The 15,802-nt window shown below is 44.2% G+C and overlaps 1 protein-coding gene across 1 annotated transcript; it reads right to left on the reverse strand.

The window, feature by feature from the left end:
* Positions 1-7,810: 7,810 nt before the first annotated feature.
* Positions 7,811-15,293, reverse strand: PSMD6 (proteasome 26S subunit, non-ATPase 6). The gene is made up of 8 exons (XM_054161086.1): positions 15,105-15,293; positions 14,198-14,403; positions 13,388-13,533; positions 11,197-11,416; positions 10,991-11,099; positions 9,690-9,858; positions 8,279-8,356; positions 7,811-8,125 (listed from the first exon to the last, which is right to left on the reverse strand). Exons 1-8 carry the CDS (start codon positions 15,247-15,249, stop codon positions 8,029-8,031), a joined length of 1,170 nt encoding a protein of 389 aa, XP_054017061.1. The 5' UTR covers positions 15,250-15,293; the 3' UTR covers positions 7,811-8,028.
* Between the last annotated feature and the right edge of the window lie 509 nt (positions 15,294-15,802).

Consider the following 15,802-nt stretch of genomic DNA (forward strand, 5'->3'; position numbering starts at 1 on the left):
AGAATTGCAGTTGGTTTGATGCAAACCAAAGTGATATGCCACAAAGAGAAAGCAAAATGTATTTTGGAGTGAAATCTACGCTCTGATGAAGTCTCTGGGGCAGAGCTTCCACTTCAGGATAGTGTAAGTCACAAGTGCAATTTGACTCTTGATAGTAGACACAAAGGCAAAGGAAACAAAAATTTGGCAAGATTGAACACTAGTGAATTTGTGATCGAACTCTCCTCTGTCTTCTCTAAGGTTCTGTTGGTCTGAAAGCATAATGGCAAATTGGTGTCGCTCTGATAGCGCGCAGACGTGCCGGACAGTGAATTCCTGATCGCTGCTCGTGCAGGGCTGGTGTCTGCAGCCACCTCTGTCGTGTGGGTTTAAGCCATTGGGACTAAAGAGTTAGAACATGGTAAATTCTGTCTGCCCTTGAGCATAGACATGCTTAAATCTCGTGTTTTAGATCTTGGTTACAAGCAGAACATTGTTCCTGAAGCTTTTATTGTCACATAGTTCTTATTGTAAATAGTTAAGGGAGCTTAAAATTAATTTTCCTTGCAAAATGGAATTTGCAGTGGCTGGGTTGTTTCTAGACAGATTTTGGTATTAATTTAAGAGATACAGTTTTTATAGTCTTTCCAACTTCTCGTTATGACTCCTGCAGTTTTCTTAACCTTAAAAAAAAAAACAACAAAAAAACAAAAATTGCTGCAACGATGAACAAAGAATTACACAAGGAAAAACAAAACAAACAAACCCACAAAAAAAACCCCACAAAACAACAGGAAAAAAAAAACAAAAAAAAACCAACAAAAAAACAAAACAACATACTTTTGTATCTTTATTTTGGAATTTCTTGTTCTATTATAAATATTGAAGTATCCCTATTTCAGAAGACATATTTTGTTAATTGATTGTACATATTTAAATATGTATTTTTGCACAGGTCTTTTTTTCTTATATCCAGTTTTGGTACAATTGAGATCATCTAGTATTTATTTATTAATTAATTAAAAAGCTTAAAAAAAAGAGGGGGGGTGGGGGGGGAAAAGGCAAATACCTTTTTATAATTTGAAGTGGTTCACTGCCAAGCCAATAGTTAAACATTGCCTACTTTTGCAACTTAAGGGATGCCTCCGTGTCGTGAAAGCTGTGTCCCTTTTCGTGTCGGGGGAACGGATACAGGCGAGCTGCGGCCCGCAGCCGGGTTCTGAGGTGGGAACCCGAGCGCAGGCTTGGAGCCCCACACGGTCCCGATGGCATTGCTTATCAAGTTGCCTGATTCCCAGAAGACTACATTTAGTGAAGTGACTACACTGCTTCTCTTTTTTTAGTGTTCGTGTGCGTGTGTGTGCGTGCGCATTCGTGTGGGTCTCATGTGGTTTAAAAACTAACGGAAAAACTGAAAGTGCCTGATCTAACTAGTTTTAAGCTTGGACTGTTTAGACAGCTTCTCCTTAAAAGACTTGAATGTTCAGTTGAAATTTTATGGAGCTTGCTTTTTCCACCTATAAATAATACATGTGTGCATACATCTATATGTGTGAGTGTATGTGTGTGTGTGTGTATATATGCACACCCAGACACCCATAACATATATATGTATTCTCTGAGGTTATTGAGAGGGGTTGACAAAAGGAAGTGGATGATCCTGGTAACTTTTTATTCCTAAATATAAATCTTTTAATTGGAACACCTCGTGTTGGAACAATCCCGTGGACAAAACCTGTGTTTAATGTAACGCCAAGGGTTTCAAATATGGTTTTAACCAGCAGTTTAACTGCCTCGTTTCGGGAAGGGATTGTTGCGGGTGTGGGGAAGGTATTGCTAAATGAAATGAATGATTTAGGGAATGTTCCAGATAGTTGGTATTGCAGGAAAGCAAACAAACAAAAAGTAAGTACCTCTTAAAACCATTAGAAAATAAAGATGTGATTTCCAAGTGACATTTCTAAGGCAGTCGTCTTCCTGTAAGAGTTCTCTTGCCAAGGAATCTCTCTCTCGTCTTTCACTCGTTCTTGTTCCGGAGGAGGGAATTGGGCTTAGAAAGATTCTTAAATGTTTCACTGTTCAGCAGAAAATAATTTTTACCTTTTGTGCAAGATATTTTAGGTTTTAAAAGAGAATTTTAAAATGAGCACTACATAATGTCAATGTGAATGTAGGCCTTGAAAGCATCTTGCTTGGTGTTGAGCCTGGTTCTAAAAGCAATCTCCTGTGTAAAATGTGTGAATAGTTTGATAATTTGTATACATAATCAACAGCATCCGATCAGCTGAACTCTGTGTTGGCTGCTGTATAGTACATGAACAAATGTCATGGGATAGAAAAATTACTTTGGATATTTAAAAAGAAAAAATAAATATATAGTCTATTTGTTTTGTAACAAGTTTCTGTAAATAAAATAATTTATACTATTTATAAGAAAAAGTTGTGCTTTGCTTCATGAAAAAAAAAGAAAAGAGAAGATTAGTTTGTTGAACAAACATGTTACTAAACAAGGCAATAAAAATAGGACTTTTCAATAAATGAGGTTGGTTGCATGGAATACATTATATGTTTCTGCTTCATTATAAAGCCATTCACCATTAAAGGAAAACATGACCTGTGTTGGTGCCTATGTGAACTGATTTCACACGACTGGATGTGCTCAAATTCTGTCGCTGAACCTCAGCAGCACAGGAGCAGCTACAGAGCCAGCCTGGCAGGGTTGGTCCTGTACATCCTGCAGGGTTTAGGTACCTGGTTTTGGGAGGTGCCTATATCAGCTCCATGGGGTTTTTCCTGTGCAAAGGGTATTCTGTTACTTAAGGTTCCTTCTTTATTGTTTTCTAAGAGCAGCAGCTCTTACAGCCCCAAATGTGGTATGCTGAATGGTCCCAACAATTGTGATTCTTCTTTCATTTCCCTTCCAAAAATGTGTCTTCTGTGTTTCCACAGTTTAAAGCTCCAGTGTGTGAATTCAACAGGTTAAATACAAGAGGCTTCTCTCTGCGTGTGACTTGGGGCCCATGTGCAGTGGACAGCTGCTGAGGAGGGGTTTGTAAAAGTGGTAAAACTCCTTATAGTGGGATAAGAATTCATAGATATTCCATGGCAAATCTATATGATAACATCCTGGGTCAATACAGCCCACTCTCACAAGCCCCCCCCCTCTTTCTGCACACAGATGGGAGGGAAAGTAACAACAAAAAACCATGCTACAAAACCCAAACCAAAGCAAAAAACCAAAACCCAACCTTTAGGCTGGGAAAGAGTTGAGCTAGAGTTGTACTGGAATTGCTACAGTGCACAGTTACCTGAGCCTATTTGACTGCAAAGTGCAGCAAGATGCAGAAGCAGCAGCAGAAGCCAGTGATAAAACAGTTCCCCCCACCCATGCATATAACCCAGCCCAGCAGAAAAGACCAACACCCCAAAAATTGGAATCTGGAAGCAGCAACCAAAACAGGAAGCCTCTCATGTTACAATCTGAACTTCAAGCCCCACAATACTTTGCTCCCACCAGCACTTCCACTTTGAAGCTGGCGTGATGGTGGAGTGGTATTGAATATCAACAGCAGATTCAACTCAACCCACGACAAAGTGTTTTGTTTGTTCTTTTCCCTTTATAACAAGTTTTCCTTAGTATTTAGAACAAATGCTGCAAGATATAAACAGGGGTCAGGCAACAAGGTAGGTTCTGCTTTGCTTTTTTATGAGTACATCTAGTATTTATCCATTAACTTTCTGTGTTGTCTCAAGGTTTTTGTATGTTTCTTGTCTTATCTTCCTGAAAACATCTTTCTTTTCTGGTAGGAATTTCTAAGTTCTGCTCCACCCTATAAGCTGTTGGCCCTGAAGGTGGTTGTGCTGGGCTGCGTGAGTGACAGCAGCAAGAAGCGTGCAGGAGCTGAGCTTGCAGAGCTGAACAGAGCTCTCAGCCTGGCATCTCATTCAGGCAAGTTTGTGACTGCGCTGTCTGTGTCTGCCTCAGAACTGAAGGATTAACTATTTAACTGTATTTGAAGTAGGCTTTGGTGTCCTCTAAAACTGGGAAGGTGAAGACATAGGAAAAAGGTACATTTGTCTTGTATAACTCAAAGCTCTCCGAGGTATCTTGGAGCTGTGTGGGTTTGCAGTGTCTCCCCTCTCTCTCTTTGCTGCTTTAGGCACTGCTGCCAGCACTCTGCAGTGCAGTGCCAGGGAGCCCTGACCCCAGGACAGAGCGGAGCTGCTCAGTGAGTCATTGCTTTTCCCTGTGACTCAATCAGCTCAGTAAAGGGGTTTGTCATGCAAATTGCCTTCTGATCAGGTGCTGGAGTGGAAGCCAGTGAGCCAGTGACGTGCGTCGGAAGCCGTTTCTCTTCTGTCACTGATAGTGTTGTATGAAAATACTCTGGTTTATATCCAGGAAGAGTCACTTGGTGATGGAGTTTGAGCCCAATAACGTGTGCAACGCAAATCCAAATGTCAGAGCTTCTCTGTGTGTATGGGTTTGTGCTCGTGCATGTTGTCAATGCCTTTTGCATTTAAAATGGCAGCTGGTGGCATGTCCTCTGAACCTGAAGGTGTCAGCCTTCTCCTAATGGAGATACTGGGCTCAAAGGCTACAACCCGACTTTGGCAGAAAAGCCTCCCGAATCCTGGTCCCGCGCCCGCAGCATGTGCGGCTCTGAGGCAGGGATGTGAAGCTGGCACAGCGCCCTTGCTGCGTACAGCCCAGCCGGCAGTGAGCAGCCCTGGCACCCGCTGCCTTTGTAAACTGAAGCTCTCTGTGGCCGCTGTTACTTAATGCCAGCTACCGAAACAACCAATACAAGGGTTCGCCATTGGCTTTATTGAAATGCAAATTCCTGTTGGGTCATTATTACCGTGTTCTGCTGCAACAAATAATCAAACACACGTGGCTTGTAGGATCCACCATGGGACTCTTAATTTGACTGAATGCTTTTCTCAGGGCTTTGGCTCAGAGCTGTGTTAGCTGCTGGATTTGTTCCTAACAAGCAGCATGGGATCTTTGTCACCAAAAAGCTACATATGCTTGGTTTGTATTGGTTTGGGGTGTTGGTGGTTTTTTTTGTTCTCCCTGGCCCACCACATTTCAGGGCAATCTTGAAAACCCTTTCTGAAGTTGCACAAACTAACCTAGATTCAAACTTTATTACAAAGGATGAAAACCGGCCTGAGAAATGGAGTCATAAAGTTTTGTCCAAGCCCACAAGAAATGTCTGGAGTTGACATCTGCACCCATATTGTTACAAAAGCTTTTCCTCAGCAGCAGGAGGGACAGTGTGTTGCTGCTTGGTCTAGGTGCTCTCTGACACTGCTGGAAGTTTTCTTTGTCCATTTTGCAGCTGAGCTCCCTTTACCTGCATCCCTTCCATCCAAAACTGGCAACTTCTTCCAAAAGCAAGTTCCTTGCTTCTTGTCTGCAAGGCTAGACCTTAACCTCAGGAGCCCAGTGTTCAGTGAGAGGAAAGGGAGCTGCTGGCAGGTCAGCAGAGGCAATTGAACCAAAGAATGTTTGCACACAAACTAGATTTTAACTACTTTGTAGCAGAGCTTCACTGGCAAACCCTCCAACATCTTATCTCCTGTCTTTCCTTCCTGCCATCCCCCACTGCAGGGCCACTGAATGTGTTGCAGAGCAAGGCTTGAAGTCTGTGTCTGAGTCTGGCTACCTTGTTGCGAGTGTGAAGTCAGCCTTCCAAAGAGAAATTGGAGAGTGCTCTCAGGTCAAGGAACTGCAGGAGCTTAAATTACAAGAGAGAATGTACAACTTTGGCATGTGGACTATAAATCCGTGGAAAGCTGTCAAGACTGAGGCATGAACGGGTGTGTGTAGAGTGCCACTCACAATCAGCGTTAAATAAATGGAACTCATGGGATGAAATAAACCAAAGGTTAAACTGACAACTACAGGACAGTTATCACAAAGGTAACTTCAGGTTACTTCAGGGTTTAAAGGAAGCAGAAATCCTATTGCTTCTGATTTGACATAGAAATTGAAGTAGGCAGTTAAAAAAACTGGGTCAGCTCAAAGCCTGACCACCCTGGACCCCTCAACAGTCCTACTCTATGGAAAAGAACTATGCACAGATTGCATTTTCTTGTTTCCAGGAGAGCAATGTAAATCACTACTGTGGCTACACTTTGTGCACCTGGCTGTGGATGTGAGGAGCTACAACTGTCTGGAATTTTATCCTGTTTATTACCATGATTTTCTTGCCAGGCCTTGGCTTAAAAAGCTTTGTCAAGAATCCCTGCAGGGTTCTCCCAGATCCTCCTATACAGGATGGAGGCCGAGATCAGAAAATGAGCAAGGTAAGCCAGGATCTTTAAAGGGCATCTTTGCTCTCTGGTAGGGCAAGAGCACTTCTACTTTGAGCATTGATTTTTCACCCACCTCAGCAGAGAACACCAGATCCTGCAATACTTGGTCCCCATGGGATGGTAGGGTTGGTTACAATAAAATTTTAGAAGCTGAAAGCTCTGCAAATACCTTACAGCACACTGAGGATCTTTCTTTTCCTCAGAGCATGGGCATTTCTGGTTGGTTGGCTGTTTGGTTTTTCCCATTGCTCTTACCTACACTAAAATACCAGCAAGAGTTTTTTGGAGTGAATAAAGCCTGTTTCCCCTTGGTTTTCTTAAGTCTCTATTCCCTTTAACTTACAGTTAACATATATATATGGTAATACTTAAGCTGAATGGAGAGCCTAAGATTTGTTTTGTGGATCTTTGCTGTAGGTAAAGCCAGGACTCCGTTGCTAAGTGCAGTGGCATCAAACAACTAACAGAACCAAGTCACAGACTTTCTTTGGGAGGGAAGAAGAAACCTTGAGCTGTGCCAAGCCAGCAGGGTAAACAGCTGCTGCTGTAGGCTCTGCCAGGGCCAGAAACCATGTGTCATCAGTATAGCAGCAGCCCACTTGGAACATTGATTCCTCAGCAGCTGTGAAGAAATCGTAACCCCCTAACCGTATCTATCAGCTGTATCTCTGCAGTGGGATCTTCCACTGTTCCTCCTCTCATTCTGACATCTGCAGGTCTAACAGAGGGAGTTAGGCTTTGCTAATGTGCTGCCCTTCTTTTAAACAGCTGGCAAAAATCATCCTTTAATGGAGAGGCTACTTAGTTAAACCTGTTCCCAAAGATGGAGTCCACACATACAGAATCACAGCCTGGTGGGGGTTAGAAGGAACCACTGGAGATGATCTAGTCCAACCCCACTGCTAAATCAGGGTCATCCAGAGCACTGGATGAGATCACATCCAGGTAGGTTTGGAATCTCTCCAGAGGAGATTCCACAGTCTCTCTGGGCAGCCTGGTCCATGACCCCCACAAGCAAGAAGCTTTTCCTTATGTTTAGATGGAACTTCCTGTGCTCTGTTTTGTGCCTGCTGTCACTTGTCCTGACACTGTGCACCACTGAAAAGTGCCTGTCCTCATCCTCTTGACACCCACCCTTTAGATACCGATATCCCTCAGTCTCAACAGCCTCAGGTGTCTCAGCCTTTCTTCCTCAGAGATGCTCCAGTCCTCAGTCTTGGTGGTCATATTACTGCTTCACCACAGTAATTTCCATCCTTATTTCTTCTCTCTTAAGCTGCAGTCCTCTTGTAAAAACAGTTTGTCCTGTCTGGGCAGCTAAGGCTTTTATCTACTTTACTATTATGCTGCTGATTCTTTTCCTCTTTGATTGAAATACAGAAGTGTTAAAAAAGCAAGCACAGGATCACCATTAGTTCTCTGTTCACAGATCCTACCCCTGCTTTGCTGTTAAAAGCTGAACACTGTATACGTAGCCAAGTAAAGGAACAAAGGAGATTACAGGAGATCACCAACTGTATCATACATTTAATAAATGAACTGGGCTCCATACACCAAAACAGAACATTGGTTACATAATGAAGTGGAAAGTAAAAACACTACCTCTCCCACTAGCATTGTTTTAACCTACAGTATACCAAGTTATACAATATATATATAGGTTACCTCCAAAATGTTTGAAACACCTAAAGTTTGCATTCCCTTGCATTAAAAGAAAAAAAAAAGTTACATATTAATTACTCTGGAAAGTTTCTGAACTCTGTTTAGCAGCAGATCTCCTTTCTTGATGGTTTCTTGGTACTGCCAATTCTTGCTGTCGGGCCTAGGAGTTGTGGGGAACAAAAAAAGACAAGGAAGTTGAAAAGTAAGGGCATGTTTTACACCAAGCAGCTTTACATTTCTGTAGCAAGTGTCACCAAAATACACAGAACTCAACTGGTCTGTCAAAGCCTGTTTCTGGGAACCGATTCCATACCTGTTTGTTTCTACAATCTCGTTGACTTTGTCTATTTTGCAGTGCAACCGCCCAGCTGCAATAAATCTTGAGAGCTCCCTAAGCACAGAAAAAGAAAAGCTGGTCAAATCACACTTCACTAAGGACCTGCAGACCCAGCAGCACTGAGCCTGCTATTACAACAGTACACACTACTCCTGAAGCCTGTATCTTACACATCCTCCTCTTATGAAAGCTTGGACATTACACATCAGAATGATCATTCTAGCACTGTGAATACAAAACTTTCTTGTCAGGCCGAAGCGTCACACTTGAGTTAGTGAAATTTATCACTCAGCAATGTATGTAAAGGTAGCAGTCATGTAGTGTGCCTGTTTGGAATTTATCCTGAGGTAAGTAGCTTCCTGCCAGTTGACTCATTAGAAAAGTCTCTTAATAGTTCCCAGCTCTCCAGTAGCTCTAAATATGCTGATGTTTTTTAATTACTGGTTTGCCTAATCTGATTATTTGCAGCACTTTACTGATGGTAAAAGAAAACGTTCTTGTGATCAAGAGTAAGACAAGTTCTAACTAGTAATAAATTACTGGCAAGCATAAGAACTGGTATTACTTTAAAACATTTACCTTTGAATTGAATGGTGTGTGGTTTCTCTTGAAACACCTATTAATTACTTTCTGAATATTTCCAGCAGATTTCATATTTCTGTAACACTTTTCTGTTAGAAAATCTGAAGCTTCTTTGTAAAAGAAGAATGGCTTGTGAGGGCACCTGGAGCAATGCATCTCATGTATGTAGAGTAAAAGTCAGTTTCTCATTTCCCATGAGTTCTTATCATGACCTAAATCTGCTGCTTTTATGCTAGAAAAGAACTGCAAATTGAGACTGCAGGCTGTTTGATTTAAGTGAAACCCATCGGATTCTGCCCACAAACCAGAATGCAAAACCAGATAAAGACTTGCAGAGTAGGTAAAATGTGTGTATCTCCAAAGGTAAGTTTCAGGTGTTCAAGAGGGGATTGGACGTGGCACTTGGTGCCATGGTTTAGTAGTCATGAGTAGACAGGTTGGACTTGATGATCTTTGAGGGCTTTTCCAACCTAATATTGATTCATATGGTTGTGAAAAAAGTCATCCTCTACCATCTCAAGTTCCATGGTATGTGGAGGTCAATAGAGCAGTATGAAGAACAAAGTTCTTATTAAAAGACTAGTTTCTCATACAGCACTTGGAGTGGAAGAGTCATGAGAGACTGCAAACGGATTACTTTCTTTTCCTAAGGTGCAATTAAATTTAGCCAGGCTCTTCCACAGAAACGTAACTTTGCACGTTTAGAATCAAAGCAGAACAAAGATTTTTTATTCTTAATAAGATTATAAATAGTTAAAAATCATAATGTGAGATCTTTATGAATATGTAAAAGCAATTAACTTACTGATCTATGAATTCTACACTGACTCCAAATGCTTCTGCCATGTATCCTAATGTCAGTGACCGGTAGGACTCTAGGAGCTGGCTGTAGGCATGAATTCTCATTTCCCGCACGTAGTATCGGTAGTGAGGTGCAAACAGCCAATCTTTCTTCATCTCTTGCTCTACAATAGCTGAAAAGAACAAAAAGTCAGTAATCTCTCAGAAATGTAAAATATCATTTAAGTAAATAAAACCCATAGCACCAGTTAATAAGTAATCAGTGTGAATATAACCCTGCGGTGTTCTTGTGTACTTCAGGATATGGAAGGTATTTGACATTATACAGAAGGAAGTCAGTACAACCTGTATCAGCTCTCGAGCCAGAAGCAGCAACAATGTGCAAACAGAATTGTGGCAAAGCTAGTAAGACCCTCTCTGTCAGCAGGGACTCCTTCTTTCAGGGTGTGAAGGAGGCCCTCCTAGTAGCAGGACTGTCTGGGGGATCTGCAGTCACCAGGGGAGCAGCGTGGTGCTGGGAACAGCAGTGCTATGTACGTGACCACTCACAGAAACATTGTTGTGCAAAGCTGGGTAAGGAAACAACATGAACTTTCTGGAACTGCCTCTTCTGGCGTTAGTTACAAGGATTTACAGGCTTTTTCTCCTGACAGTTTCAGTTCAGCTAGTGATAAAGCCAGCACTAGAAAAATGTTGCCCTTAGCTCTTAATCTCAGCAGACCTAGACCTCTGCAAAACAAAGGGATCTCTTTGGTTTATTTTAAATACCTCATTGTCTTGCATTCTAAGTATCACAGATTTAGACAAGCATTCTGAGAACTGGCAAGAATGAGTTTTCTGAAGTTTTTTTCAGTGTCACCCTTCAACTTAGAAAGCAGAGCAGAAAGCCAATGGTGACAACAATGAAAACTGTCTATGTGTTTTCTCTCAGAGGTTGAGATTTCCAGGCCTTCAGGCTCCAAGTGCCATAACTTCTTTCAAAGATAAAAACCTTTCAGAGCTTTCCCACCTGACCTGCCTCTTCAGGTAAGACAGTGCTCTACAGACATTTTGTACCTAATCAGATGTGATTGTACATAAAGCTTACTGTATGTGAAACTTTGTTTCAAAACCCAAAACAGCCACAAATTTGAGGTCATTGTTGAAAAACCAAAACCAACAACAAGGCAACAAATTTTTTTTCTTTTTTTTACAACTAGTAGTGCTAAATCTATAGACTGCAGCTACTCAACAAAAGCTGTGTATGATCTGAAACAATTAACTAAAGCACCTGGAGTAGTGTTGCAGGACAAAGCACAGCCTTACCTAATGACTGGAAAAAGGCTGCGTAACGGCACTCGTAAAGAGAGAAGAGATACTGCCGTACAGCTGGCAAACTGTGCAGCACTTCCAGAATCTCTGCTCCCTTAATCACCTGAAAGCAAACAAACTTGTTTGAGTACCATCACTTTCAGCCTGGAGATAAAAAGAGTTTAAAGTGTCTGAGGTGTGTTTCCATCTGCTTTGCTTACCTTTTCCCGAAGGTCAGGCCTGTCCAGCGCAATCATGCTGACATAGACAGTGTATGTTACAAATGTTTTGTAATCCATGAGTTCGTAGGATGTAAATGTTGAAACTGTATCAAGGAAGAGCTCTGCTGCTTGCTTGAAATCTCGAATTGCTACACAGTAAAGGCCTTGGTACACTTTGAGTCTATTTCTCCTGTCCCAGTCTCCTCCTTCTTCTATTAGACTTAAAATAGAACAAAAAGAAATGTTTGCTTATCGCAATGGATTATCTAGTAACTTATAGGAAAGTAGTGCAGTCAATCAACCATGTAATTAAAGAATGACAGAATCATTAAGGTTGGCAAAAATCTCTGAGATCTGAAGTTGTTCAGTGGGCAGAAGAGAAGGCTGAGGGAAGACCTTATCACTCTCTACAACTACCTGAAGGGACGCTGGAGTTGAAGAGGGAGCCAACCTCTTCTCCTCCTTGATGGTAAGCAACAGGACTAGAGGAAATGGTTTCAAGCTGTGCCAGTGGAGGTTTAGGCTGGATATTAGGAAGTATTTCTTCACTGAATGGGTTCTCTAACATTGGGATGGTCTACTCAGGGCAGTGGTGGAGTCACCATCCCTGGAGGTGTTTAAGCTGTGTGTAGACCTAGCATAGGGATGTGGTTTAGTGCTGACCTTTCAGTGCTGGGTCAAAGGTTGGACTGGATGGTCTGGAGGTCTCTTCCAACCAGATATATTGTGATTCTGTGATCATCAAGTTCAACAGCCAGCCCAACACTATCATGACCACTAAGCCATGTCCTGAAGTGCTGTGTCAGGAAAGAATAACTTGTTTTATGTTGCAGCCTGTTGAGACAGTTCAGGCACTGCATGCCTGTCAGGGACAGGAAAGGGGCTTCTTTGGGACACGAGAGGCCAGATGCTTTTACACACTGCAAATTTCAACTGAAAGGAAAAGTTTACAGCCTCTGAAGTTGTGGCAACAATCTTTTGAGATGTGCAGGTAACAGTACCATCAGCCTTAGCTGTAGCAACGTATTTCCCCTGCCTGTGATGCTGAAATAGGAGCAGTCCTACTAACAGCACAGAAAAGTTTCAAAGTTGCCCCTTTTCAAGAATCACAGTAACACAAAATTGATGTGGCTGTAGGCAGAAGCATAGGGCAAAGTCTGCTTAGAAGGCAACACAAAAAAATCACTGCCCAAAGAACACAGTAACTGGGAGAACCTTGGTGTCTCATGGCACCAGAAAAAGAGACTGGAAATCACAGCTTGCTACAGGAACCACTGGAGTTCAGCATGTTGGGAGCACAGACACTGAAGCCAGCAGTGGAAACTGAAGGACAGCTGCACCGAAGCACACTGTGCTCACACAGTTCTTGCTTCCAGGGCAAATGCTGCCACTTCACAGAGCCATGTATGTGGCATTGCTGGATGCACCTGGCAATCCTGTGCTGCACTTTATTGTATTATCCCTTCACACCCTAAACTGTCTTCCAACAGTGACAGAATAGAAAGTGGGAGAAAAGGGGAGCAAGGGGTAGGCTACAATATTAAATCAGGTCAGCTGCTAGAAAATTAGCCTGGAGAAGAGAAGGATCAGGGGAGACCTTATTGCTGTCTGCAACAACCTGAAAGGTGGCTGTAGCCAGGAGGGGATTGGTCTCTTCTCCCAAGCAACCAGCACCAGAACAAGAGGACACAGTCTCAAGCTGCACCAGGGGAAGTTTAGGCTTGAGGTGAGGAGGAAGTTCTTCACAGAGAGAGTTGTTAGCCATTAGAATGTGCTGCCCAGGGAGGAGGTGCAGTCACCATCCCTGGTGGTGTTCAAGAGGGGCTTGGATGTGGCACTTGGTGCCATGGTTTAGTAGTCATGAGGTGTTGGGTGACAGGTTGGACTTGATGATCTTTGAGGTCTTTTCTAACCTTATTGATTCTATGATTCTATGAAAATAGCTGGCACAAAATATTAACTTCTTTTTTTCTCTTCCCAATGTCAGCCCCTACCATTTCTGTGATTCCTCCTTAAAAAAGAACCTGGACTATGAAGCCCTCTAGTACAAGGTAACACCCACCCACCCCTCTGTGATTCTGTCTTGCAATCAAGTCTCAGTAATTCCTTGACATCAAGGTATTTATCTTCCATTTCTTTTGTTATGGCTTGTCTGCAAAGTGCTTTAACTTGCACTCAGTCCAAGCAGTACCTTTTTGCCTTCTCAATGTTCCGTGTGATGAGGTCATTATCCATATAAAACAAGCCAATCCTCAGAAGATAGAAGACAATATCCAGACGATGTCCCAGCGCCACGGTTTTGTCGTAAGTCTTGCGGAAGGCAGTCAGAGCTCCCTCCTAAAGAAGACAGGAGTTTTCTACTGTGAGAACATGAAAAGCACCAGGAATATTTACAGAATGTCTGCTGTAAATACATTTATCTTCTTCTGATAATCTTGACTTTGGCACTTTCCCCCAGAACTTTAACATGATGCATTCTGAACAGTCTTAAAGAATCAAAGTTTAAAGCAAGGCAAAAGCTGATCCTCCAATTTGCTACAAAATCTAAGGGCTCTGACAATCTATTCTGTAACTTGAAGTTGGACTAGGTAGAATAGAATACATAGAATAAACCAGGTTGGAAGAGACCTTCAAGATCACCGCGTCCAACCCATCAACCAATCAAACACCACCCAAACAACTAACCCACGGCACCAAGAAACACCTTAGAAAAGTCTAAAGAGGTAATGAAAGTGAAAAATAACATCTGCAAATGTTATGAAAAACAAATGGGAAAGAACTTTTTTCCTTTTCAAGGAAAAAAAAATGTTTCATTTCAAGGGCGACATGTTTTGCTTTTTCTCAACAATCTGAACTTCAGTAACACCTTCCTCTATCTCCCATCCATCTCCAAGTTGTGCCATAGAGAAAATCCACTGCAAGTTGCCTGGTGCTCACTGGAACCTGCCAGTGGAGGTCCCAGTGTTTTTAATGAGAGTCCATACAGCCTCTGCCAACCCACCTTGTCCCCAATCCTGCACAGGTACTCAGCTTTGGCCATCATTGCATCTCGGATTTCGCTCTCCCCCAGGATCTTTTCCGCATCCTCTAACTCATTGTCAAGTCGTTTCAATTCCTCCTCATTGGCTTTCTTCATTTTGTTCAGCAGATCTGTGTCTATTTGCCACTCCAGAGACTTGCAGAGCGCTTCATAATATGGAGCCATATCTGAAAGAAAAGCAGAAAGGCTTCTGCTGCTAATTGCTGCGACAAGAGTGTACATGTTTCTAGAGCAGAGTGCTGAAGGACCGCACCACTGATTGGCACGGACAGCTACATCCTTTCTACAGACAGGTACCTATTAACTCCAAACATGACAGAGGCAGTGATTTTGGCTTCTTTTTGCTGGCTCTTTCCTATCACTGCTCTCTTTACACCTCTCACACTTGGGCTTGCCTTACTATTTACCTGACCCCAAGCACAATGGGCCTGAGTACTCAACTAATGTCTTTTAAAACACCAGCACGTAGCCAAAGCTGGGGACAGGGCACCACACCCGAGGTCCAAAGCCCCATTCCTCCTCCCCAATTCCCCCACCCCTGCTTCTCTCACACTGCTCATGCCCCAGGGACCGATTAGGAGCATGATCTAGTTGGAGATGTCCCTGCTCACTGCAGGGAGCGTTGGCTTAGATGACCTTTAGAGGTCCCTTCCAACTCAAAACATTCTATGGTTTTATGACTGATGTTCTCCAGCTGGGAAACGTGTCAACACCCCCCACACCCACCCTGGGATAAAAGCAGAGACAGTCAGACTGGCTCCTCGCCTACGCACGCACGCCTCTGGACAGACGCGGAGACCGACAAACAGAGCCGCCCCAGCTCCACGGGGGGAGGAGAAGGCGGCTGCCCACACCAGGCCGCACTCACTGTGGAGCCGGACGGCCGCCATCAGCTCGTCGCGCGCGGCGGGGTCGGGTGCGCGGGGCCGGAGGCTGAGGAGGAAGCGGAGCTGGGCGATGCGGAGGTCGGGGTTCTTGGGCAGCCCCTCCTCCTCCAGGTTCTCCAGCGGCATGGCGGCGAGACAGGACGGGACGGCTCGGCTCCGGGCGGCAGCGAGCAGACGGCTGCGAGCAGGCGGCGCGGCCCTGTGACTCAGCCGCGACGGGCGGAAACCGCGGCGCACTTCCGCCTGACAGCGCCCCCTGCCGAAGCGGAGGCCCGCGAGGGTGGGAGGATATGCGCATGCGCAGGCCGGTACCCTCGCGTCTGTGCAGGGGGCAGAGCGCGGGGCTGTGCCTGGAGGGTGCGCGTACCCTATAGGCTGTAGGGGCGTCCGGTGCTGGGCAGGAGCAGGCTGCAGGGCTTGCGGCTGCACGGTGTGACCTGCAGGGGCTGGGCGTGCGCCGGCTGTAGGGGAGGCGCAGCAGCGCTTGTGCGAGCTGCGGGCGCCCGGTGCTGGGCAGGAGCAGGCTGCAGGGCTTGCGGCTGCACGGTGTGACCTGCAGGGGCTGGGCGTGCGCCGGCTGTAGGGGAGGCGCAGCAGCGCTTGTGCGAGCTGCGGGCGCCCGGTGCTGGGCGGGAGCAGGCTGCAGGGCTTGCGGCTGCACGGTGTGACCTGCAGGGGC

Source organism: Dryobates pubescens, chromosome 1, assembly GCF_014839835.1.
Source record: "Dryobates pubescens isolate bDryPub1 chromosome 1, bDryPub1.pri, whole genome shotgun sequence".
NCBI classification, from domain to species: Eukaryota; Metazoa; Chordata; class Aves; order Piciformes; family Picidae; genus Dryobates; species Dryobates pubescens.